This window comes from Notolepis coatsorum, assembly GCF_963971535.1.
Source record: "Notolepis coatsorum genome assembly, chromosome: 8".
NCBI classification, from domain to species: Eukaryota; Metazoa; Chordata; class Actinopteri; order Aulopiformes; family Paralepididae; genus Notolepis; species Notolepis coatsorum.
Genome location: NC_140172.1, coordinates 139584704 through 139612167, shown reverse-complemented (window position 1 = coordinate 139612167; position 27464 = coordinate 139584704). Strand labels below are relative to the sequence as shown.

The window sequence follows — 27464 nt, the reverse complement described above, 5'->3', positions numbered from 1 at the left end:
TACACTACTGTGGAGAGTCACAGCCACGTGACCCCACAATCGCCATCTCGTCCCCCAGTACAGACGCTATTAAGACAATGGAAAATGACCGACCAGGATGACAGAGGGGGTGTAAAGTGTCACAGCCAACTAAGTGACACTTTGTATAAATGACATCCTGTTCTCTCTGTCCCTTGTATGATTTAATAGGTTTATTGTATATATCTGTTTTAAATCTAGGCATATGTTACTGTAGGTGTCTAGATGTGATATGTATTCATATATATATATATATATATACATATATATGTGTATACGTATATATATGCATATACGCTTTGAACAAGTATCTAGGCCTGGGCTGGTAATGCCCAGTCAGAAAGGAGTGGAGAAGAGAGGGGCCCCTTCGGAATGCAATCTCTGAGCCTGCAGTAGGGAGTTTCCGGAGCTCTCCGGCCGGCAGACGCATTAAACTGGTTAACCCTTTGTGGGGTCTGAGTGAGATGGGGCCAGAGAACAAAGGGAGTCTGTTCCAGCGAAAAACGTTACAGTTACTTTCAAGTTACAGCCTAGTGGAGTAAAAAGGGAGGAGAGCCAGTCCCCACGAGCCGTGCATTGACTGGCTGGTGAAATGACATCACGGTGACAGCGCTGTATTTGGACCAATAAGCAGAAGAGATCTGGGGGCTTTATAAGGGCCAACGGGCGAGAGAAAGAGAGAGTTTTTTACACTGACATGGAGAGATAGGAAGAGGCACAAACCGTGCAGAGATGAGATGTTTTGTTCTGTGCTTATTTTAAAACTGAAAGAAGAATGCTGTTAGCCAAGAGGCACAAACCGTGCAGAGATGAGATGTTTTGTTCTGTGCTTATTTTAAAACTGAAAGAAGAATGCTGTTAGCCAAGAGGCACAAACCGTGCAGAGATGAGATGTTTTGTTCTGTGCATATTTTAACTGAAATGGACACTTTTTCTAATTCAGTCTCTTTTTGTAACTTGCTTTTTCTAATTAAAACCTCTCTATAAATATATCCTTTGTAGCCTTTCTTCTGACCAGACGGCCGGGTAAGCATTGAAATGTGTTCTGCATTTGTAACTTCACCCCATGCATTTTTTATTAATGATGTAAAACAATATGTGTAAGTGGCTTTATCCCTAGCTATAATGGGGATATAACTATAACTATAGGCTTTATCAAGTAGAGTAAAAGGAGACTTATGATTATGCATTAAGGATGTGTAAGAGGCTTTATCCCTAGCTATAATGGGGATATAACTATAACTATAGGCTTTATCAAGTAGAGTAAAAGGAGACTTATGATTATGTTATAAGGACTAAAGGTGGATTCTGATAAACCTGGTTTTATCACGTAATGCCATACAGTGATAATACGTGTAAAGTAAAAGGAGACATATGATTATGCATTAAGGCTTTATCCATATGGAGGCCTAAAGAGAAATATGTCAACCACGCGGTCCCGTATTGCGTTTTGATTAATGATGTAAAACTTTAGAAGTGTGGCTTTATACCTATGGAGTAAAAGGAGACATAGGATTATGAATAGAATGAAATAGAATAAGTGGCTTTATCCCTAGCTATAATGGGATTATCAAGTAAAGCCATATAGTGGTAATACGGCCAACCTAGTAGATTAAAGCAAAATAAATAAAAGTAAACTCTACGGCCAACCGAATAGATTAAAATAGAATAGAGTAAATACACCCCGCAACTCCAATCCATCAACTGTATGACTGGAGGGGACGGGGGGGTGTCTGTGTGTGAGCCGAGGTCGGCTGAGTTTAAGCCCTGAAGTTTATAGACACAATTGAGTCCTAGACGTCCCAAACTTCGCAGGACGCTGCTTGAAGCTGGGATTCGGACCAATGAGTTATGGGATAATCAATCTGACCTCGGTTTACGACCGGTACTCAACATGGCGTCCCTGGCGATGGGCATTTATACTAACCAAAATAGGTGCTAAACGGCCGAAGAAGACAAGACTACTGTCAAAAGACTCTGGAGTAAAATTAAATTACAGATTTGGCAAAAATTAAAGTAGAAAGCTCTACTGGCGACTCGAGTGGAAGGCTGTACTCGGGGATATCACAAATGAATAGAAAGCTCTATCTTGGTGATTAAAGCAACGTTTACTCACAACTAAAGGGTAACATAATGTTTATAGAGCTCTGGGGGGAGTTACAAGTGCAACATAATTTCGTGCTTTGCCCACAGGAAGCGAACTGGCCCTACCCAAGGCGAGGGCTCCCTAGCCCAAAGACACTGTTTGTAAGGAGGGGAGACTGGATGTGAAGCGAAGCCAAAACGGCCGTTCACAGAAAGGCGAGGGCTCCCTAGTCCGGAGACACTGTTTGTAAGGAGCGGAGTGTGGATGTGAAGCGAAGCCAAAACGGCCGTTCACAGAAAGGCGAGGGCTCCCTAGTCCGGAGACACTGTTTGTAAGGAGCGGAGTGTGGATGTGAAGCGAAGCCAAAACGGCCGTTCACAGAAAGGCGAGGGCTCCCTAGTCCGGAGACACTGTTTGTAAGGAGCGGAGTGTGGATGTGAAGCGAAGCCAAAACGGCCGTTCACAGAAAGGCGAGGGCTCCCTAGTCCGGAGACACTGTTTGTAAGGAGCGGAGTGTGGATGTGAAGCGAGCCAAAACGGCCGTTCACAGAAAGGCGAGGGCTCCCTAGTCCGGAGACACTGTTTGTAAGGAGCGGAGTGTGTATGTGAAGCGAAGTCAAAACGACCGTTCACAGAAAGGCGAACTGGATGGCTCCCCTAGCCCAAAGATACTGTTTGTAAGGAGGGGAGATTGTATGTGAAGCGCAGCCAAAACGGCCGTTCACAGAGAGGCGAGCTGGATGGCTACCTAGCCCAAAGCTACGTGACACGCAGCCAAGACGACCGTTCACTGAATGTTCCCTGGATGGCTACCTAGCCCGAGGCTACGTGACGCTAGCTAAAACGGCGCGTTCACTGGAACATGGGCTGACAAGCCAGGAGTGAACTGAATGCTAACTGGATGACAACCTCCAGCTCCAGGAGACGCTGAGGCAGCGGGAGCGAGAGCTCACGGCCCTGAAGGGGGCGCTGAAGGACGAGGTGGCCACGCACGACCGGGAGATCCGAGACCCTCAGGGAGCAGTACAGCACCGACATGGAGAGGCTGAGGAGCAGCATGGAGCAGGTGTCCCAGTCTCAGGCAGGTATCGAGGCAGAGCGGCAGCGTGTGAACACCTCGGTGAGCTCCCTGCAGCAGCAGCTAGAGGACTGCAGGGACGAGAGTGCCCACTGGATGGAGCAGTTCCACACCACCAGAGACGAACTGCGAAGCACCAAACAGGAGCTGCTGCAGTCTCGTCTGGAGAAGGAGGAGTTTGAGGAGGAGCTGAAGGAGCTGCAGGAGCGAGATCACTCCCTGCAGTGCATGAGCCCAGGACCACGTGGTCACGAGGAAGTGAGGCAAGCGAGAGCAACCTATATATCTCCCCGTGGTGAACACTCAGGGGTGAGAGTGACATCTACAAGGTCTCACAGACAATCACCAAACATAACAGTCACTAACTACCCAGTCTGGACCGATAACTCTGAGACACCATGGTCAATCCTCACCTTCACTGGTCCGTCATTGACGAACTATGGTAGATGGGAAACAAGCATGGTAACGGCAGGAGGCTCTTACTACCGGAACCTGAGGAAACAGGTAATGGAAAAAAGGACCAAAAAGCCCCTGAAACCAGGCAAGGCAGTAATCACAGAGTGTGATTATGAGGTGTTTCACGCGGAGAAAATTGTCCATGTGACACTAAGTCAAGACCAATACAAGGAGATAGAGTCCTCACACATAAACTGGGACAGACTGGTGTCCCGTATAAAGGAACTACTGCAGAAAAGGGAAATCTATGCTGGCCATGGTACTAAGGACATGCCCTACCGACTAGCCATAAACCTGATGTGGGGCAGGTCTCGAGGATATGGCCAAAGAGGCATATGGTTGGGGAAAGCCATAATCAGCGCGATCTCAAGCCTAAGGAGTGCAGGGCACACGGAGATCCGTCTAATGATGGAACCTAGGGACCATGAGTCAATAACCCTGGCCGTGGATAGAGCCGGGGAGGGTGAGGAAGACGAGGACGATGAGCCTGCATTGGTACCTCTCACTCCCCCTCCGAACCCTAAGGGATCGGGACCCGTACCCAGGAAAGAAAGGTCCAACTCCCAGAACTCCTCCCGAGCAGCGGAGAGAGGGAGATCATCCACACCCAGGAGACCGACAGTACCGTTCGAACCTGAAAAGGCGGAACCTGCGCGATCTCAGGCCAGGAGTATCCATAGACTTCTAGGCCGTCCCCCGGACTCAGGGGACGACCCAGCAAGTAGCGAACAGGAGTATACTGATCTAAATCAGGACTCAGGAATGGAGGGAGACCGGGATAGGTCAAGCTCCAGAGCATCCTCCAAGTCTTCATCTCGATCAAGATCTAGGGAGAGAGTTCGGTACCCGAGGGGCAAACCTCCTAGACCTCGAAACAAGAGAGCGAAACCGGTCAAACTGAGACCTATAGGCAAGGGGCCTACTCTGAAAGGCACCACCTTTCAGTCACCCTCGGGCTTGACCTGGAGCTCAGGATTGGAGGACGTCTCCGAAGAGAGTGAAGGAGACTTGGAAGGAAAGAAAACAGGGGATATTATGCCAGCATATCCCGTGAGATGGGGAACGGCTCAGGCCTTAGCCCGGTCACCCGTGGCTGAAAAAGTGTTGTCTCACCCTGGGGTAACAGACCCATACAAGCATGCACACTTACATGCAGACTATGACATACTACGTGAACAGGTGTACAAGCTAGACAGGGCCATGGCTGAAATAGCCAGGAGAGAAAGAAACTGGTTGAACGAGGCCCCGTCCATAAGCCCAATCCGAGCCCTGAGACACAGCACAGAGGAACACCGACCGGAAGTGAGCCCTCACTCCATACTAGCCCAATCTCCCGGAGACATTTACCGACCGAGAGGAAAGAGTTCACATACAGGCAGGAGTCTGCGTGACAGCACCCAATATGGAGAAAGCAACAAAGCACAAGAATTGTTAAGCAAAACCCAAGTGCTCAAAAAACTGGCCCCAGAAATGCTTCGAGGGGAGACCCAGGCTGCTTATATCCATAAGTGTGCTCAGATTTTCCATGGGTCACCTCTCTATGATGACCCGGAGGCCGCTCGCATTTTGAGACACCTCAAAGGACTGGAGGTCCCCGAAGGGGCTTCAATGGCCCAAATGATGGAAATGGAAGTAAGAATCCCCGGTCAAGATCCAGGGGAAAATATGGTGGAGAAACTAATCCCACAGGTGCGAGACGGGAGCTTGTCTCTCACTGTTGCAGCAGAATCAGTCATACGTGGAACGCCTAGGCGAAGATCAGGCTTACTGCTTGAAAAGCTATTCATCGGTGTACCAGGTGGTAACCGTCTTGCAGCCAAATGCGCAGCATGGTCCCGAGACCAGTTACGGACGGAATGCATGCTGTATGACCAAGTCAAAATGCTTTCTCAACACAAATACTGTAAAGATGTCCGTCTTTTCTCTAAACCAGAGTAGAGAGGACGAAAGAATTTGTAATCTATTTCATGCAAAGGGGATTTCCTGACAGCTACCATCTGGTAGGTTAGCACCTGTACCAACCATATCAGCTGCGTGAGATGTACACTCACCAGCGCCTATGGATAAAAATTGAGACTCTGCAAACTCTCATCAAGCTTAGCACCTTGACGCGGGGGGACAGAGCGAGCATCAGGGTCTCTATATCCGACGGGCCTATCAGATTTGTGGGGACTCGGAAGCTTCAGCATACAGGACGCTGTGGTGCTTGGGCGGCCGAGTCACTGGTTTATAGGTCTGTCAAAACGGATTGGAGGTTCTGGGGCTTAGAACATTCGTGAGTTGGGCTTTATGCTAATTGAATAGGTATCAAAAGCCGAAAGAATATGAACTGAAATAACTGCGGTCAGGGGCCTCTGGAGTAAAATTTATTACAGATTTGAGTTAAAACCTTACTCAAGTGTGATCTTATCAGCAAGCAATCCTCTCCAACCAAGACTCCTCCTAAGTGCTCGAGATCTGGAACAATGAGTGACGTAGAGGTCTGCAAAGCGCAGCAGACAGCCTAAGAGGTAAAAAATCTATCAGGAACAAGAGAGGGTTCATAAGAAACCACTTGAAGTGGCGTTTACTCGCGACTAATAGGGCTAGGGAGCCCTAAAGTCACTTGAACTTGAAGTAACTAAATGCTTACTTAAAGTCAGAACTTAAGTAGAAAAAACTCTACTTTGTGAATAGCAGGCTGAAATAGCCATTGCGAATAGCAGGCTGAAATAGCCATTGCGAATAGCAGGCTGAAATAGCCATTGCGAATAGCAGGCTGAAATAGCCATTGCGAATAGCAGGCTGAAATAGCCATTGCGAATAGCAGGCTGAAATAGCCATTGCGAATAGGAGCGAATAGCAGGCTAACTAGTCATTGCTAACAGGACGAGGCTACTCACATGATCAGACAGGTATATGATAACCTTGGACATGCCGGAAGTAGGAGGATGTTGGTATACCTGAGAACTAACAACATTCTCATACATAAAGCCAAACAAAGAGCGATAACAGTCCGAAAGGCCTGTGAACAATGTGCGCTGGTAAAGGTGCGCTGGTAAAGGGACAAAACCTGAACCAGTGCCGCATTCTTAGACAAGGGGGGGGGGGTCCCCCGGAGTCAGCGGACGACGCAGCGAATGGCAAGAAGGAATATACTGACTCAGGTCAGAAATCGGAAATGGAGGAAGACCGGGATAGGTCAAGCTCCAGAGCATCCTCAAGGTCCTCATCTAGACCTCCCAGACCTCCCAGACCTCCCAGACCTCCCAGACCTCCCAGACCTCCTAGACCTCCCAGACCGGACAGAGAGACATCGGCCTGGACCCGGGTTACAGGGCGACGAGAGCCCTGAATGGACCTGAAAGAGAGAAAAGAAATGAGTCCTCTGTGGACTGTATCTGTGATGTCCTGCGAGGCCTACGGACAGGGTCACAAGACCAGGCCAACCACACTTCAATAGAGGACTGCTGCTACAATTCTCGGGGACCCGTGGGGGTCGCCCGAGAAGTGACAAATCAACCTGCCCCAAACTATGGGAGAGATCCAAGAGGTCAGAGGGGGTGACCCCAAGATGACCAAGGTGACCCCGATGACCAAGATGACGAAGACGACAACAACCTGGGTGCATCGGCCGGGAACAACAGATGCAAGTCTTCCCGCCGGATACCAAGCAACAACGTGACCCCTATCCTGTCGAGCCGTCCAGCCAGGGAACAACAGATGCAAGTCTTCCCGCCGGCTACCAGGGTAACAAGGAACCAAGATGGCAGAGGGGGTGTGGAGAGTCACAGCCACGTGACCCCACAATCGCCATCTCGTCCCCCAGTACAGACGCTATTAAGACAATGGAAAATGACCGACCAGGATGACAGAGGGGGTGTAAAGTGTCACAGCCAACTAAGTGACACTTTGTATAAATGACATCCTGTTCTCTCTGTCCCTTGTATGATTTAATAGGTTTATTGTATATATCTGTTTTAAATCTAGGCATATGTTACTGTAGGTGTCTAGATGTGATATGTATTCATATATATATATATATATATACATATATATGTGTATACGTATATATATGCATATACGCTTTGAACAAGTATCTAGGCCTGGGCTGGTAATGCCCAGTCAGAAAGGAGTGGAGAAGAGAGGGGCCCCTTCGGAATGCAATCTCTGAGCCTGCAGTAGGGAGTTTCCGGAGCTCTCCGGCCGGCAGACGCATTAAACTGGTTAACCCTTTGTGGGGTCTGAGTGAGATGGGGCCAGAGAACAAAGGGAGTCTGTTCCAGCGAAAAACGTTACAGTTACTTTCAAGTTACAGCCTAGTGGAGTAAAAAGGGAGGAGAGCCAGTCCCCACGAGCCGTGCATTGACTGGCTGGTGAAATGACATCACGGTGACAGCGCTGTATTTGGACCAATAAGCAGAAGAGATCTGGGGGCTTTATAAGGGCCAACGGGCGAGAGAAAGAGAGAGTTTTTTACACTGACATGGAGAGATAGGAAGAGGCACAAACCGTGCAGAGATGAGATGTTTTGTTCTGTGCATATTTTAACTGAAATGGACACTTTTTCTAATTCAGTCTCTTTTTGTAACTTGCTTTTTCTAATTAAAACCTCTCTATAAATATATCCTTTGTAGCCTTTCTTCTGACCAGACGGCCGGGTAAGCATTGAAATGTGTTCTGCATTTGTAACTTCACCCCATGCATTTTTTATTAATGATGTAAAACAATATGTGTAAGTGGCTTTATCCCTAGCTATAATGGGGATATAACTATAACTATAGGCTTTATCAAGTAGAGTAAAAGGAGACTTATGATTATGCATTAAGGATGTGTAAGAGGCTTTATCCCTAGCTATAATGGGGATATAACTATAACTATAGGCTTTATCAAGTAGAGTAAAAGGAGACTTATGATTATGTTATAAGGACTAAAGGTGGATTCTGATAAACCTGGTTTTATCACGTAATGCCATACAGTGATAATACGTGTAAAGTAAAAGGAGACATATGATTATGCATTAAGGCTTTATCCATATGGAGGCCTAAAGAGAAATATGTCAACCACGCGGTCCCGTATTGCGTTTTGATTAATGATGTAAAACTTTAGAAGTGTGGCTTTATACCTATGGAGTAAAAGGAGACATAGGATTATGAATAGAATGAAATAGAATAAGTGGCTTTATCCCTAGCTATAATGGGATTATCAAGTAAAGCCATATAGTGGTAATACGGCCAACCTAGTAGATTAAAGCAAAATAAATAAAAGTAAACTCTACGGCCAACCGAATAGATTAAAATAGAATAGAGTAAATACACCCCGCAACTCCAATCCATCAACTGTATGACTGGAGGGGACGGGGGGGTGTCTGTGTGTGAGCCGAGGTCGGCTGAGTTTAAGCCCTGAAGTTTATAGACACAATTGAGTCCTAGACGTCCCAAACTTCGCAGGACGCTGCTTGAAGCTGGGATTCGGACCAATGAGTTATGGGATAATCAATCTGACCTCGGTTTACGACCGGTACTCAACAACTACCCAGCCACTCTAGTGCTTAGACCTCTACACTACCCAGCCACTCCAGTGTTTAGACCTCTACACTACCCAGCCTCTCCAGTGTTTAGACCTCTACACTACCCAGCCACTCCAGTGTTTAGACCTCTACACTACCCAGCCTCTCTATAGTGTTTAGACCTCTACACTACCCAACCACTCTAGTGTTTAGACCTCTACACTACCCAGCCTCTCTAGTGTTTAGACCTCTACACTACCCAACCACTCTAGTGTTTAGACCTCTACACTACCCAGCCTCTCCAGTGTTTAGACCTCTACACTACCCAGCCACTCCAGTGTTTAGACCTCTACACTACCCAGCCACTCCAGTGTTTAGACCTCTACACTACCCAGCCTCTCCAGTGTTTAGACCTCTACACTACCCAGCCACTCTAGTGTTTAGACCTCTACACTACCCAGCCACTCCAGTGTTTAGACCTCTACACTACTCAGCCACTCTAGTGCTTAGACCTCTACACTACCCAGCCTCTCCAGTGTTTAGACCTCTACACTACTCAGCCACTCTAGTGCTTAGACCTCTACACTACCCAACCTCTCCAGTGTTTAGACCTCTACACTACTCAGCCACTCTAGTGCTTAGACCTCTACACTACCCAGCCACTCCAGTGTTTAGACCTCTACACTACCCAGCCACTCCAGTGTTTAGACCTCTACACTACCCAGCCTCTCCAGTGTTTAGACCTCTACACTACCCAGCCACTCTAGTGTTCAGACCTCTACACTACCCAGCCTCTCCAGTGTTTAGACCTCTACACTACCCAGCCACTCTAGTGTTTAGACCTCTACACTACCCAACCTCTCTAGTGTTTAGACCTCTACACTACCCAGCCACTCCAGTGTTTAGACCTCTACACTACTCAGCCACTCTAGTGCTTAGACCTCTACACTACCCAGCCACTCTAGTGTTTAGACCTCTACACTACTCAGCCACTCTAGTGCTTAGACCTCTACACTACCCAGCCACTCCAGTGTTTAGACCTCTACACTACCCAGCCACTCCAGTGTTTAGACCTCTACACTACCCAGCCACTCCAGTGTTTAGACCTCTACACTACCCAGCCTCTCTAGTGCTTAGACCTCTACACTACCCAGCCTCTCTAGTGTTTAGACCTCTACACTACCCAGCCACTCTAGTGTTTAGACCTCTACACTACCCAGCCTCTCCAGTGTTTAGACCTCTACACTACCCAGCCACTCCAGTGTTTAGACCTCTACACTACCCAGCCACTCTAGTGTTTAGACCTCTACACTACCCAGCCACTCCAGTGTTTAGACCTCTACACTACCCAGCCACTCCAGTGTTTAGACCTCTACACTACCCAGCCACTCTAGTGTTTAGACTAGGGATGCCCCGATCACGCTTTTTGCCACCGATACCGATTACCGATCGTCGTGAGCCATATCGGCCGATACCGATCCGATACCGATCGTTTTTGATTAAAAAGAAATTAAACATTATTTTATATAAAAAGTTTTTTTTTTTTAATAAAATATATATATTATATAATTAGACTTGTACTTGTATTATCTGCGAGACATCGCCACCACGCAACAAGTCAAAATGCTCGCTATCTGCAAACAGCTCCACTGTCTGTGTGTACTCTAGTAGCTCCTCCTGATATCAACAAATGCTCCAGCAAGTCTTGTAGTGCATGTTGATACCTCCGTTAGCTCGCGTTAGCTGACGTTAATTCACTGTTCAAAACGAAATGTCCGATTGAACTAAATAGTTGTCTTAACGTCATCTAGCCGGCTAGCGGTAGCTACAGATAGCTCCTGATATCAATGTCTTATAACATTGATTGAATGCGTATTCGAGCTGAGGGCTTGCTGAATGTGAAATGACCAAAGCACGTAACGTTACCAATGGGGTCCCGCTGCAGCGCCGGAGAATCCTTTTGCTCGCTATCTGCAAACAGCTCCACTGTACACATCAGGAGCTATCGGTAGCTAGCCGGCTAAATACCGTTAGACAATGCCTACTAAAAGTGAATAGTTGACTGGGTAATTTTGTTTAAACAGTAACGATAGCTAGGTAGCTAACGTTAGCTCAGGTCGAATGCACTATCTAGACTCAGCAGAGGAGGTCCGCCTCCTCTGTGTTTACAAACTCTACACGGGTACGGGCGGGGCTAGGGAGGAGGAGCAGTTTGCAGGTCCTGTGCGTCTGAGACAAGCGAGTGAGATATCCACTTGATCAGTTTCCGCGATCGGCGAATATGACTAATTATCGGAATTCCCCGATCGCATATTTATACTGATTATCGGCCGATAACGATCGGTGGCCGATCGATCGGGGCATCCCTAGTTTAGACCTCTACACTACCCAGCCACTCTAGTGTTTAGACCTCTACACTACCCAGCCACTCCAGTGTTTAGACCTCTACACTACCCAGCCACTCCAGTGTTTAAACCTCTACACTACCCAGCTACTCTAGTGTTTAGACCTCTACACTACCCAGCCACTCTAGTGTTTAATAATAATAATAATAATAAATCAAATTTATATAGCGCCTTTCATAGAACCCAAGGTCGTTCACTACCCAGCCACTCAAATACTCAAATAGCCACACTGTTGCTAAAACTGACTCAAGTTGGAGTATGTCAAAGTAAAAGAGTAGACCCCTACGCTCTGCATCTTCTGGCCGCCTCAGACCCACTCCTATCTGAGCTCCGGGAGGGTCATCAAAGAGAAGCAGGCTATTCTCGGTCCTCGCTCCACAATGGTGGAATGAACTTCCCACCAGTCAGGACAGCCGAAACACAACCAATTTCCCGTACATTGACTAAAACCACACTTCTTCAATCAATATCTGAAGTGATTTTTTTTTTAAGTAAAAAATAAAATACTAACCTTTGTACAATTTTTTGCTAGTATGCACTCTGCTTCTAAGGAATCTAACTTGCCTATAGTATTACCTACTATGCTAATATGCACTCAAGTCTGTTCAACACTGTTTGATGAACAATGTTACTGACCCTTAGCTGCCAGATTTGTACCCTTCCTGCTGACTTGTAAGTCGCTTTGGATAAAAGCGTTGAGCTAAATTACTAAATGTAAATGTAAATATAGTAAAAACTCAAATGATTCAGTTATTTTGTTCATATAAAAAAAAATTGCAACCCGCTCAAAAATGAATGATTTCTCAGCGATTTGGCGCCTTACAAATAATATCAGTCCGTGGTTCTAATCATACAGCCAGCATCGAGTGGCTAAGACAACAAATGAATACTCTTTACTGTAAACGATAGACCAGTGATTTGCGTCAAAACTCCATAAACACTCTATATTTACACTCCATGTGTAAATAAAAACACGTAATTTTAAACTCGAATAGGAAGCTTTGCTACACAAACACGGCGTCTGGAGTGGCGTAGATTCCACGGGGGATATTCTGTCTGCTCTCCGACATTCTCCAACACGCCGCGTTCCAACACAGGCGACACGGAGGAGGGCACAGGAAGCCTCTCGCCTCTTGGCCTTAAAAGGCGAAGACCAAACGCGCTCCTCTTCCTCTCTCAGACGCCAAGGCTTCTTTTCCTTCTCCTCTTCTTCCTTGTTTTGAGTTTTTTTTCTTTTCTTTTTTAGTTCGCCTGACTCCCTCGGTTCCCGGTGGTGGTCCTTTCATAAATAACTTCCTTCCTGTCCGAGATGGGGCGACATTTTTAGGCTCGGGTGGCCAGCCTGATGGCTCACTTTTATCTCCCCTCTCTGTCGTCGATCCCCTGCCCCCCCCCCCACACACAGACACACATGCACACACACACACACACACACACACGCACACACACACCCACCCACACACACACACGCACACACACACGCACACACGCACACAGACACACACAGACACACAGAAGGGTGGTCACCGCTCATTCCCACGGTGGAACTCCCCACAGACAGGAGAGATACTTCAGTACAATAGTGAATAGTGTAAATACACCAGAATGCAGGAAATGAAGTGTTTGACGCTCATCCTTTCCAGGGGAAGGACCCCCCCCCCCCCCCCCCCCCACCCCCCACCGCTTACAGTGCCCCCCCCCCCCCCCCCCCCCATGTTGAAAACAAACCCGTGTTTCCATTTTAGAGAACTATGCTTCTTTCCGCCATCATACAGTTTTCAAGATTCAAGAGTTTTATTTGTCACATACATACCAGGGCATACAGTGAAATGTGGGTGGTCATGCCCGCTTCGATTGTGCAATAATACTAGTAATAATAAAATAGACATAAAAAAACAGGTAATAAAATAGACGTAAAAAGGGCATGATAAAATTCCTGAGATTGTTAGCTACGGATTTAAGGCACTGGGTCCTATGTACACTACTATACAATATACAGTTTTATATCCCTATGCTATACTTGCTATATCTAAACTATACTATACAAGAACCACATCGGTTCTTTCCTTAAAGTGACCTTTATTTCCCTCATTCCTTTAAAGTGTCCTTTCCATTTTGACAGTATGTTTGACAGTATGTCAGATTCAGGTTCAGATTCCTTTCATTCTCACTATCATTCGGTACCTTTTACAGCAAAAAAGAGTGGAATTCGCCTTGTCGTGGTTCCTCGACCGCAGCAGCATCCGATAAATGCTAAATAAAATAGCAGAGAATAAAATTAAATAACATAAAATAACAGCAAGATGACTATATAATCCTAACAAAGTGGGCAGTCAAAGCGTATTCCTTACTTTTTCTAACGCCCTCAATTACTATGAATCCACAATTACTATTGATATGTTCAAGGGAGATGTGCACAAGGGCGTAGCTTTGGTTTCAAAGTGGGGGGAGGGGACACTTTAAGCAGGGGGGGTCTGGTGGTCGTCCCCCAGGAAATTATTAGCGTAACACCTCTTTTCCTGCATTCTGGTGAACTGTTCTGCACCAATTCATGGTGGAAATGTCTTTATTTGTGTAAAGGAAAAGACAACATTCGGGCACAGCTGACACAGATATGAGGGAATATGATGCAGTGAGGCTCTCAGGCGTTCTGTATCGCTTTCAAATATTTATTCCCCTGTATTGTTTCTTTTCTGGGTTGTCTTTCATATTAGTTACATATTTTGAGGGGGACACATTTACCTCTTCTCAATATTGAGGGGGACATGTCACATGCCAACCCCCCCCCCCCCCCATAAATATACCCCTATGCACGTGTGCATCAAGGATGCTGTGTTCTTTTGGCGCTTGTACAATATACAGACCACGAGTTGTACTTTTGATGCTTTCAAGTACATTTGATATCAAAGCAACATTTACTCACTCGCCCCCCGTCCCCGGGATTCAAACTTGCGACATCACCCTTAACCTTTAGGCCACTGCCGCTCTCATTAGCTACAGTACAGCACTGACTGAAGATTGGAAAACGTGTATGTACAGTGGTGGAAAGTAACTAATTCTTTTTACTCAAGTACTGTACTTATGTACATTTTTGAGCTACTTGTACTTTATGTGAGTATTTAAATTTGAGGGAACTTTATACTTTTACTTTTATACTTATGTACTTTTTACTCGACTACATTTATCTGAACCCATCAGTTACAAGTTACTTTGAGGAAAAAGATTTAGCATAGAAAACATAATATATACAAAATAAAAAATGGATGAAGATGATATACTTTCACATTTGAAGCCTGTCAAGTTCAAGAGGATGTAATCAGAGCAGCATAACTTTAACATAACCTTTAATCAGAGCAACATAACCGGACCACATACCACTTTAACATCACCTTTAATCAGAGCAACATAACCGGACCACATACCACTTTAACACAACCTTTCATCAGAGCAGCATAACCGGACAACATACCACTTTAACACAACCTTTAATCAAAGCAGCATAACTGGACCACATACCACTTCAACACAACATTTAATCAGAGCAGCATAACTGGACCACATACCACTTTAACACAACCTTTAATCAGAGCAGCATAACTGGACCACATACCACTTTAACACAACCTATAGAGGTCAATGGATACACAAACGCCATGCACTGTAGAATGTGTACTTTTACTTTAGACACTTAAGTACATTCAATAGAAAATACTTCTCTACTTTTACTTAAGTGAAATGGTGAATTTTACTTAATCAGAGCAGCATAACTGGACCACATACCACTTTAACACAACCTATAGAGGTCAATGGATACACAAACGCCATGCACTGTAGAATGTGTACTTTTACTTTAGACACTTAAGTACATTCAATAGAAAATACTTCTCTACTTTTACTTAAGTGAAATGGTGAATTTTACTTTGAATGGAGGACTTTTACTTTTACCAGAGTACTAATTTATCTTGAGTATTTCTACTTTTACTTAAGTAAAGGAACTGTGTACTTCTTCCACCACTGCTTATGTAACAGAAAAAAAGTGAAAAAAGAAAGAAAAGAAAGCACTTTCAGGGACTAAAGAAACACGACATCAATGAAAGAGAATAGCGAGAGAACGAAAGGAGGGCTTATTCCAACGCGGTGCTAGCTATTTATAGCCTCCGCTCAAGCTCTGAAGCCCCGCCACACACACACACATGCACACACACACACACACATGCACATACACACACACACTCTTCCCCCTGATTTGACAAGTGCTGTCTTTTTCCTCGTACGAGTCTTGTCCTCAGATATTCTAGAGCTATTTCTGAACAGAAAGGCGCAGAGCAGAAGGAGTTACTCACTGGAGCGAGCGCCCCAGCTATTTCAGGCCGCCAAGACTGCCTTGTTGGGTTTTTTCTACGTTGTTCGCTTTTTTCTTTTTCGGCTGAGGGTGTGCTATTAATAGCTCGGGTTCTCATTCATTCACACGTACAGACACACGCGTGCGCGCGCATAAACACATGCACACACACACAGACATGAATGCACACTCAAGCATGCATACACACACACACACACACACACACACACACACACACACACACATACATGCACACACATACATGCATGCACACTAAAGCATGCATACACATTTAGAATCTTTATTTATGTCCACATAAAGACAATGTTTAAAGGACACAAATATTATCAGTGCACTTGTACATTGTGGGTTATTCTGATACATTCGTGCCCAAATTGACAATGGCAACCAAAGTTACACAGACACATGGATGATGAACCTGACAATCAACACACAGCTCACGGATACAGATAGCAGCGTCTTCTCCAAATTGCCAGGCTGCCAATAATTGCTGACACTGAGCAATATCTTGCTAATTGTTTGGCTCTTCTCTTCGGAAGACCGGCCATTTGAAGGCCTCTAACACCCAACTTATGAACATGACCCAGGCTTCCAAATATGTAGACTAAAAGTTTACAGTTGTAGCCGAGTTGTGATATGGTATGCTCTAACAGTTGATACTTTAACATTTTGGTTGTAAATGCTTCCTCTAGACTGTAGTGAAACGTGCAGCCAACTTCTAGGATGAGAACCTCCTTACCTTTTTTTGCTTTTCTCTGTATGAACCTCGACATGACTGTAAATGAGGGAAACCTCAGTTGCCTTTCGAGTTTAAATAAAGGTTTGAAATGAAATGAAACATCTGCATTATGTGACAGCTCATCTCATAATAATAATAATATAATACATATTTATTTGTATAGCACCTTTCATACAAGAATTGCAGCTCAAAGTGCTTCACAGCAGCAAAAGAAAGACAGGTACAAAATGAGCACATAAAGTGCAGACATATTAAAATCACATAGTTTTTCACATTAGGATCCTACATCCCAATAGGCCACCTTGTTTTTGGTTTGATTCTATGGCCGTTTTAAAATAGACAATAATAAAAAGAGTAAAATAGAATAGACAGAGTAAAATAGTGCAATAGTGTAGTGCAACAAAATAGTTAGTAAATAGAATAGAATAGAAGTACTGTATTGATCCAGAGGGAAGTTCAGCACTACAGATCACTCACAATAAACATTTAGGCAGTCAAAAATCACAAATAAGAATACGAATAAAAATACAGTCAGGGATATACATTCTAAAATATGTATATACATTCTAAAATGTACAGCCACAAAATATACAGTAAAATATAAGCGTCGACCTAAAGTCAAAAAGTCCCTGGGCCCTCATTCATCAACGTGGACTTTGACCTTGACCTACTTCCACACGTAAGCACGGAATTTAGAACTAGCGCACGCACAGGGAAGTCGGCATTCATCACACGTGCGTAAGCAGGCTCTACGCACACCTGTCATGATGAATCCCACCTTGGCCCTGCGCCGCAGCTCGTGCACGCTTTCACGTATTTGCATACCAAAACCGCCCCGACCAACCAAATATGGTCAGGCCCTCCCCTTCAAATACAATGAGGGAATCCCTGTGCGTGGAATGTTGGAGGATGGCAAAGCGAACGAAAAAGAGAAACTACACAGACACCGAGGTGGAGGTCCTCGTAACGGAGGTGGATAAATAAAAGGCGGATTTGTAAACGGTGATGTCAGATATCAACGGCTCCCTAAGACCATTGCTGCAATTCTGCCTGGACAGCTCAAAATACTAATAAAGACCGTTCGTTGACCACTGTTTGGCGTTGGTTGTGTTGTGTGTCATTATAACCGTGCTGTAATATGAATGCCTTTATTAGTTGTGTTCGATTGGCTATATGATTTTTAGAGGCATCTATTTTGTTGTCGGCTAATAAAGACCGCGCTGGAATATGACTGCCTTTTCCCGTGTTGTTTGATTAATACCCACGGATTAAAGTTCTCCTCAATTCTATTCCAAATCGCGATGGATCTCCCGTCAATTTTCTACCTGCTGCATGATTTCTAGAGGCATACTACTACAATCTATTTTGATGTCAGTATTGGGTAGCCTATATAAACAATATAATACGAGAGCATATACAAGAACAATGAATCTCACTGCATGTATGATGTATCCTGCCTTTCAATACATGAACTTGAATTCCATCATATAGTCTGTCCACTATCTGCATGGTGTCATTGCAATGCGTTTTCTATTCTTTCTTGTACAGTAAAAAGGGGGAAGAACACTATATTCATATGACTTATTCTGCTTACAGCTTCGAAATTCCACTTGTTTCGTTTAACGTAAAGCCTTTTAAATATAATCAAAACGTTCCCGTGTTTCGGCGGTCTGTGCGCAAAATAATAACGAGTTGAGCTTTATGATTTATGATGAATTGAAAATGGGGGACCCTGATGTAAACAGGACGAAAGTTGGTCTGCATCCCCAATTAACAATTGTATGTACTGAGCTGTACTGTACTGTACCCATTCTGCAATCTGTTAATAAACTTTTCAATCAATCAATCAATCAAGCTACGCGGAGCGCAGTCAGTCAGTAGCCTACACCCCGTATATTCCGATAACGCTATATAAACCATGAATGAATGAATGAATGAGAACTTTATTAACAGATTGCAGAATGGGTACAGTACAGTACAGCTCAATACATACAATTGTTAAGGGGATGCAGACCAGAGAAAGACTTTCGTCTTGTTTACATCAGGGTCCCCCATTTTCAATTCATCGTAACATATATGACATGCTGCATTCATTCTGAGAGAAAGATCTATTATTCCAAATGCTATTTATAGGGTTTTGACCATAATTACACTACTGTTGCTATTTTACAATGAACTATAATGAACTACGGTTCATAGAACATCCAGTGTTATTATGCACAGAAGCTCATTTCCTTGTTGTAATAATATATTCTACCACTGGGCGCGAGGTACGCCAGGTCCGAAATGTGCGTAGATGTAAGCACGAAGTCAAGTTCAAGTTGAAGTTGATGAATCCCACTCTTTGCTTAGAAATGATCGTACGCACGGGTTACGCACAGATCTGTGCGTAGAACACGTTGATGCATGAGGGCAGGAATATAGTTATATAGGCTGATGGCTGTTGGAATGAAGGACTTCCTGTGCTGTTCAGTGTTGCATCTTGGTAGTCTGAGTCTAACACTGAACATGCTCTATCAGCCATAGACCACTGCACTTCCACGTTACATTGAGCTCACGGAGGAGAGAGCGGGGGGAGAAAATGAATGAATGTGGATGAGAGCCTCGACAGTAAGTGGTTGTTGCTACGGCTGTGGGGGTGCGGGAGACATGATCCAATAGACTTTTATACGCCTGAGTCTCCTGAACACGGCGCGGCCAATCCCAAGTCGATCGGCACTTTCTCGGCCGAGCTATAGTCGCTTTTCCGCACCTACTCCCGAACTACGCATGCGCAGATTGATAGACCTAAGATTGATAGACCTAAGAATGGATTGCACAGAGCAAGTTGCACCCTTACTTACAATTCACCGTGCAGATTGATTGATTGAATGAAAGTTTTATTAACAGATTGCAGAATGGGTACAATACAGTACGGCTCAATACACACAATTGTTGAGGGGATGCAGACCAGAGAAATTGAAAAGGTCCCCCATTTTCTATTTATAATGAATTGTAAGTAAGGGTGCAACTTGCTCCGTGCAATCCATTCTTTGTGGATCTAGCCCCTAGACTCTGTGGGCAATCTGCGCATGCGTAGTTTGTCTGGTAATCCGGAGGTTCCCGGTTCGATTCCTGCTCCTCCCTGGCAGCGGGTCGAAGTGTCCTTGAGCAAGCCACTTAACCCCTAGCTGCTCCCGATGCGCAGGTTGGCACCTTGCATGGTCGCCTCCGCCGTCGATGTGTGAATGTGTGAGTGAACGGGTCAAATGTGAGGAACAAATTGTAAAGCGCGTTGGATAAAAGCTGCTATATAAATGCACCATTTACCATTTCATACACAGAACCTGTGTGTCGTCCTTCAGGCTGCTTTACAGTGTGGGCCATGAGTATGGGTTGTGATGTTCTTTGTACTTGAACAACAGGAAATAATATATACATACTGGTACATAATGACCCGTATGTTGTTTCTTCTGCTGTGTCCTCAGGTTGAGCCAACTGACACGACCGCCCTCTTCAGTCAAGGTATGACCAGGTAATTTGCATATACATGTAATAATGTCTCCCCCACTAAAGCCTAAGAGTATAACGATACAGATTCGATACAGATTTCAGATTCTATACAAATGTACATTTTGAGGTCATCAAAATGTATTCATACCACAGATCTCTTAATATATATATATATCGAAATGTAAAACTGCATCAGCGATTCTTCTCAGAGTTAGCATGTTAGCATAAATGTTTGTTTCTTTTTTTCTATATATATATACTGTGTATATATATAGAGAGAGAGAAAAGAATAAACAAACATTTATGCTAACATGCTAACTCTGAGAAAGGATCGCCGATGCAGTTTTACATTTCGATGACAATACAATACACCGCATTGGACATACAATTTCTGTTGAACGTTTGATTCTGTATTGAGACCATTACAGCCCTATACTAAAGATGCTTTCCTCGTGCTCACCCTCTTCGTCATTAGCAGTTTTATCAACAGTTTGAGAGTTTCATTCAAGGGAAGAGGCGTAAAACGATCGATACTAGACTCTTTTCCCGTTAGTGTGGCCTACAGGTTCACCAGGAGGCTGTAAAAAGGGGGGTTTAGGAGCAGATACTTAGACGCTGTGTCCCGCCTCTCTGCCAGGCCTTTCAATCAACGTGATGTCTAACCTTGGAAGGGATACTTGTGTGTGATTATCAAGGGGATTGGTCTACAATGTACACTTTCCGTTCAAGGGCGGTAAATGGAGGAGATGTCACTATTGTCATATTGGGGTGTAGTTAAAGTTGTTATTCTTTTCTCACATTTCCATTTATATGGTCCCCAAACACCAGAACAATCTGAGCATGTGACATACCCCTGCCTCCAATATATTAGCCTGGGTTCCATTGATATTTAGTGTCTAGATGCCATCGCCTGGAAGGACGTTTTTGTAAATGTATTTTCAATTTGTAGGTAGCACAGGAAATGGTTAATGTTAGCGTTAAAGGAACACTTGCCATTTCCCCCAGAGTCAGACGAGAGGATTGATATTTACATTTACATTTACATTTAGTCATTTAGCTGACGCTTTTATCCAAAGCGACTTACAAGTTCTGTACGACAAGCCATCAGGAAGGGCACAACTCTATCAGCTGAGCAACAATGTTCATCAAAGTGTTGAGTGCTACAGTGTAGGTTAGTTTATTAGGACAAGTGCATGACAGTACGGTTAGTTAGGGTTAGATTTTTTTTATTGTTTTTTTTTTTTTTTTTTTTAATTCAGATAATGGTTGAAGAAGTGCGTCTTTAGTCGACGGCGAAAGATTGGACGTGATTCGGCTGTCCTAACTGGGGTGGGTAGTTCATTCCACCATTGTGGGGCAAGGACTGAGAATAGGCGACTTCTCTTTGATGACCCTCCCGGAGCTTGGATAGGAGTAGGTCTGAGGCGGCCAGAAGATGCAGAGCGTAGGGGTCTTGAGGGTGTGTAGTTAGAGACCATTGACCGGAGGTAGGCGGGAGCGGTTCCCTTTGCCGCACGGTATGCTAGGTCGAGGGCCTTGAAGCGGATTCGTGCAGCAATGGGGAGCCAGTGCAGGTCCCTAAGAAGTGGGGTGACATGGGCCGACTTCGGTAGGTTTGAGATCAGGCGGGCTGCTGCGTTCTGAATGAGTTGAAGAGGCTTAGTGGCAGTGGCCGGGAGGCCAGCGAGCAGTGCATTGCAGTAGTCGAGGCGGGAGATGACTGTTGATTGGACGAGGAGTTGGGTGGCTTCTTTTGTCAGGAAGGGGCGTATCCTTCTGACGTTGCTCAGGAGGAATCGGCAGGTTCTGGTCGTCGCTGCGATGTGAGCAGAGAAGTTCAACTGGTCGTCGAGGACAACACCAAGGTTCTTGGCGGTCGGGGACGCAGTCACAGCTGCATTCTCAACTGTGATTGAAAGGTCGGTTAGGGGGGAGGATTTGGCCGGCAGGTGGAGCAATTCTGTTTTGCTTAGGTTCAGTTTGAGGTGGTTGGACGTCATCCAGGCTGAGATGTCGGACAGACAGGCCGAGATCCGCTCAGAGACGTGGATATCTGAGGGAGGGAAGGAGAGGAAGAGTTGAGTATCGTCGGCATAACAATGGTAGGAGAAGCCATGAGACGTGATAATGTTACCCAGTGATTTAGTGTAGAGGGAGAAGAGAAGGGGTCCTAAAACCGAGCCCTGGGGGACACCCGTCCGCAGGGGGCGGGTGGCCGACAGGGTCCCTCTCCATGACACTTGGTAGGAGCGGTCATTGAGGTATGATGACAGCCATATCAGCGCAGAGCCAGCCACTCCCATTCCTGCGAGGGCCGCAAGGAGGATCTGGTGGTTGACTGTGTCGAAGGCTGCAGATAGATCTAGGAGAATCAGGACAGAGGAGAGGCCTTTCGCTTTTGCTAAGTGAAGTGCCTCTGTGACCGCAATGAGGGCTGTCTCTGTGGAGTGACCAGTCCTGAAGCCTGACTGATTAGGGTCTAGGAGGTCATTCTGTAAGAGATAAGCAGTAAGTTGGTTGGATACAGCACGTTCAAGTGTTTTAGAAAGGAAGGAGAGAAGAGAGACAGGACGGTAGTTGCCTATGACGGTAGGGTTCAGGGTTGGTTTTTTTATGAGCGGCGTGACTCTGGCTTGTTTTAGGGAGGTGGGGACCACCCCCGAGTTGAGTGAGGAGTTGATGGTTGCAGTTAGGAATGGGAGGATGTCTGGTGCTATGGTCTGGAGGAGTGGGGAGGGTAGCTGGTCCAGCTGGCAAGTAGTCGGACGGTTTGACGTTACCAGTGTCAGGGTCTCTGCTTCTGTAATGGGAGAGAAAGATGACAGAGTGAAGGATGAGGTTCTCGATTCAGCATTTGGAATGGGTGGGGGTTGGGAGAAGGAGCTGCGGATGTTCTCCACTTTATCCACTTCATGTCTGTGTGTCAGTTTTGGAGCTGTTGGAAGTTGTATTTCTTTTCACTTTTGACGGAGCTAGAGGCTAGCTGCTCCCTACTGCTTCCAGTCCTCGTGCTAAGCTAGGCTAGCTGCTCCCTACTGCTTCCAGTCCTTGTGCTAAGCTAGGCTAGCTGCTGCCTACTGCTTCCAGTCCTTGTGCTAAGCTAGGCTAGCTGCTCCCTACTGCTTCCAGTCCTTGTGCTAAGCTAGGCTAGCTGCTCCCTACTGTTTCCAGTCCTTGTGCTAAGCTAGGCTAGCTGCTGCCTACTGCTTCCAGTCCTTGTGCTAAGCTAGGGTAGCTGCTCCCTACTGTTTCCAGTCCTGGTTCTAAGCTAGGCTAGCTGATCCCTACTGCTTCCAGTCCTTGTGCTAAGCTAGGCTAGCTGCTCCCTACTGTTTCCAGTCCTGGTTCTAAGCTAGGCTAGCTGATCCCTACTGCTTCCAGTGCTAAGCTAGGCTAGCTGCTCCCAAATGCTTCCAGTCCTTGTGCTAGGCTAGCTGCTCCCTACTGCTTCCAGTCCTTGGGCTAAGCTAGGCAATCTGCTCCCCACTGCTCCCAGTCCTTGTGCTAAGCTAGGTCCAGCATGTGCCTGGACCTCTGTACTGGGGCTACTGGACACACAGGGATGAAACGGATATCAGTCTTCGTGTCTGACCTTGGGGGAGATGGCAAATAAGTGTACTTCCCAAAACACACAGAGTGTTCCTTTAAGGTAAGGAACAGGTTCACAATCAACTTTTTACAGCTTTGCTCGGCCAATAATAACACCCCACCCACCCGCACAGATCCCAGCCAACGTCCTTCCGGGCATGGGATCTAGATTTCTAGCATTTAACGGGGTGTCAGAGGGCATTCTTGGAGTGGACATTTGGCTTGTGTTTCTGGCATGCTGTCAAGACCTCAGCGGCTGGCTTTCCTGTTCCTTCTCTCTTATCACCCTCGCACACGGACACAGACATGCTTCCCGATCGCTCACTAATTGTACACGGAGAAGGGGGGGTGAGAACACCACGCCGGGCAAACAGTAGGCACTCGGCGGCCAAAGGCGTCAGCGCGGGACAATGGGGAGCACCGGGAACGGTTTGCGAACTAAAGATAGCGAGATTAAACATAGACTCCCTGATTCCAAGGAGGTGAGGGAGTTCGTGTTGTGACTAGTTTGAAAAGGGTCATGGTGTTCAGACAAGAGGTCAGGGTTCCTTTGTTGTTTATTTCGTTTTCATTTTATTTAACCTTTATTTAAGCGGGCGGGTCAATTAAGAGCAAATTCTTATTTCCAATGACGGCCTGGTGAGAAGACAAAAGGGCCTCTCGAAGGGTAACAGGGAAAGGGGACAAAAAAATTATAAAATAGAAAAGAGACGATACATACATACATCATAGAGGTAAGAGACAGACGATACATACATCACAGAGGTAAGAGACAGACCATACATACATCACAGAGGTAAGAGACAGACCATACATACATCATAGAGGTAAGAGAAAGACAGACAATTAGTATATTTTTTTCTCTGGCCAAACTAACGCTAACGTTATTAATCCTGCAGCCGCTCTTTATTTAAAAACAGCCAATCAAATCCCCATCAATGGAAAATGAACCCGCCCATACCCATGCTGATTGGTCCTTGTGCAAGACTAGAAAGCGGGAATCTTTGATTAAACACCTACTAACAGAAGAATAGACAGTCAGAAAAAAGTTTTTTCTTTAACTTTTTAGTACTTAAGTACATTTAAAAGTAGAAACTTTTTGACTTTTACTCAAGTGTGTTTTTAGCCAGATACTCTGAATTTTACTTGAGTAAGATTTTGAGACGGTACTACCCATACTTTCACTTAAGTATAATTTCTGGGTACTTTTTACACCCCTGCACTTAAGTTATGAAATAGGTAATGGAATGGAATTACAGGTAAAGGGGAGGCTCAACAGGCCCTCCCCTCAGTACCCTGCCTGAGACCGCTGGTATGAAACAAAGTGTCGCTAAGTGCCACAGGCGGCTAATGTCGGGAACGAAGGAGCAAGGAAAAGCCTGCTGATCCTAACCGAATCGATATCGAATTGAATCGAAAGCCAAATTGAATCTAATTGAATCAAGTGAGGACCTTGCGAAACCGAAATAGAAAATGAATCGCGCAATCGGTGCCAATACTCAGCCCTCAGTTTCAATGCTGTTCATCACTGACTCTACAACTGTCTCTGTCGTTTATACAGCAGTTCAAAACAATAGACCCTGTTGCGTCTATTCGAAGCCTAACCGGTTCATGCTTCCGCGTTTGCGTTTTGCGAATCTGATTGGCCACTGCCGTTTCTGGTGCGATCTGATTGGCCACTGACGTTTCTGATCATGTGACATGTGCGCCCAATCGCGTGACGCGCCCATTTCCGCCTCGCCCAGCAGCAAACTACCTAACGCCTAGTTTATCACTGGTTAAGCTTAGGCGACTCTTTCGAAGTTGGTTAAGATTAGAGTTTGGAATCAGGGCTGGCGTTCTATCACCCTGTTCTAAGACAAACTCTAACCTTAACCAACTTCGAAAGAGTACCTAAGCTTAACCGGCGAAAGAACTTGCCGTCACACGATTGGTGCGACCAGAAACATCAGTGGCCAATCAGAGCGCAAAACGCGAACGCCGAAGCATGAACCGGTTAGGCTTCGAATAGACGCGACCCTGTTAGCTTAAAACCAAATCAAGCTAGCTGACGAGTTAGCTCACCAGCCCAGTTGTGACGCCACATTGTATCAAGGCAATACGCACGAGTCAAAAGCATCCCAGTCTCATTGGGGCGCGCTCTGCCTTCGTCGGGCCACAAGGCGCTGTGTGTGTGTGTGTGTGTGTGTGTGTGTGTGTGTGTGTGTGTGTGTGTGTGTGTGTGTGTGTGGGTGTGGGTGTGTGTGTGTGTGTGTGTGTGAGAGAGAGAGAGAGAGAGAGGGGGGGGGGGGTGAGAGAGATGAGGAAGGGGCAAGAGAGAAAGAGAAGCTGTGAGAGTGTGTGTGTGTGTGTGTGTGTGAGAGAGAGAGAGGGGGTGTGAGTCCTCAGCCCTTGTGTGGGTGAATGTAACAAGTTCCTAACGTTTTCTTTCCCCTATTATTTCATGCACACTTTATTCATTGTTTTAAATAATTATTTTCTTTTAAGTTACTTTGTGCATCACTCTGTTTTGAATTTGATGCAAATTTGCAATGCGTGAGGGTCATCCTTTTGTGTTAAATGGCTGCATAAAGCAAGCATTTGTTGACTCTCGTGTTGATAAGAGTATTAAAACTTGAAAAATATCCGTTTAAGGTAGATTTAGAACAGATAAAAAATATGCGATTAATTTGCGGTTAATCGCGAGTAACTATGGACAATCATGCGATTAATCAGATTCAATATTTTAATCGATTGACAGCCTTATGGTATATTCCATATGGTATATTATCAATAAAACCCCAAAAGAAACCAAGAACTTAATATATTATTATTATACATGATACATTATTTCTCCTTTTTCTATTTTTCTCTCATCCCAATTCCACTGTGCCAATTCTCCCCTCCCCTGTCTTGAACGTTGCTCGCATATGCCCCCCACTGGCCGGTTGTAGGGAGGATAGAAGCCTTGCATCACGTGTCCCCTCCAATACACGAGGAGGCAGCCTGTCACATCTTTTTTCACCTGCCAGCGCGGACTCTCGGTGGCGAAGTGTAACGTGTGGGAGGCTCACACTACCCCCGCCATTTCCTGTCTCTGCTGTGCAGGCGTCCCCAACCGACCTGTAGGTGTCGCTGTTCACAACGTCCAGATTACCACCCATTGACTTCCCACCCGCTTCCCACCCGCTAACGCCAATTGAGTTAGTATGACGGCCGGCCCAAGCCGGAGGCAACGCCGACAGCCGGAGTCGAACCCGGTGTCTCTTGCGTTGGTGACGAGCGCAATGTCCGCTGCGCCACCCAGCCGCCTACATTATACATTATTGCGTTAACATGGGAAACTCACGTGTCACTAACTCGCCCCAATTTTCAGTATTTCGAATATACAACCTATGTAACAAAGAGTATCCCAGTACTTGATGCTGCTTTCATAGGCTTTCAGGACAGACAGGAAGGCTGACTGTCCGTATACTTCAAACCGTTCACAAAGGTTATTATTTATCCAGCTGCACAGTCTGCTGCCTTTGTCTCCCCTTTACATTCAAACAACAAAGGCTCTTCAGCCTCCGAGGCTGAGAGGAGCTTAACCCTTCCACTGCCACACTACAGAAGGGTAACCCTTTACTATCACACTACCGAACGGTTAACCCTTTCACGGCAACATTATTACAGAAGGTTAACCCTTTCACTGCCACGCGACAAAGGGTTAACCTTCTGTAGTGTGGTAGTGAAAGGGTTATATACGCGATGCAGGGTTAGAGTGTAACCG

The 27464-nt window shown here is 45.6% G+C and overlaps 1 protein-coding gene across 1 annotated transcript in view; it reads left to right on the top strand.

Moving 5' to 3' along the window:
• Positions 1 to 27464, top strand: part of spns2 (SPNS lysolipid transporter 2, sphingosine-1-phosphate) — a 115771-nt gene that overhangs the window by 84892 nt on the left and 3415 nt on the right. Inside the window, exon 11 of the mRNA XM_084320573.1 lies at positions 20101 to 20147. Coding sequence (XP_084176699.1) covers positions 20101 to 20143 — 43 coding nt within the window. The 3' untranslated portion in view covers positions 20144 to 20147. The remainder of the gene's footprint in view (positions 1 to 20100; positions 20148 to 27464) is intronic.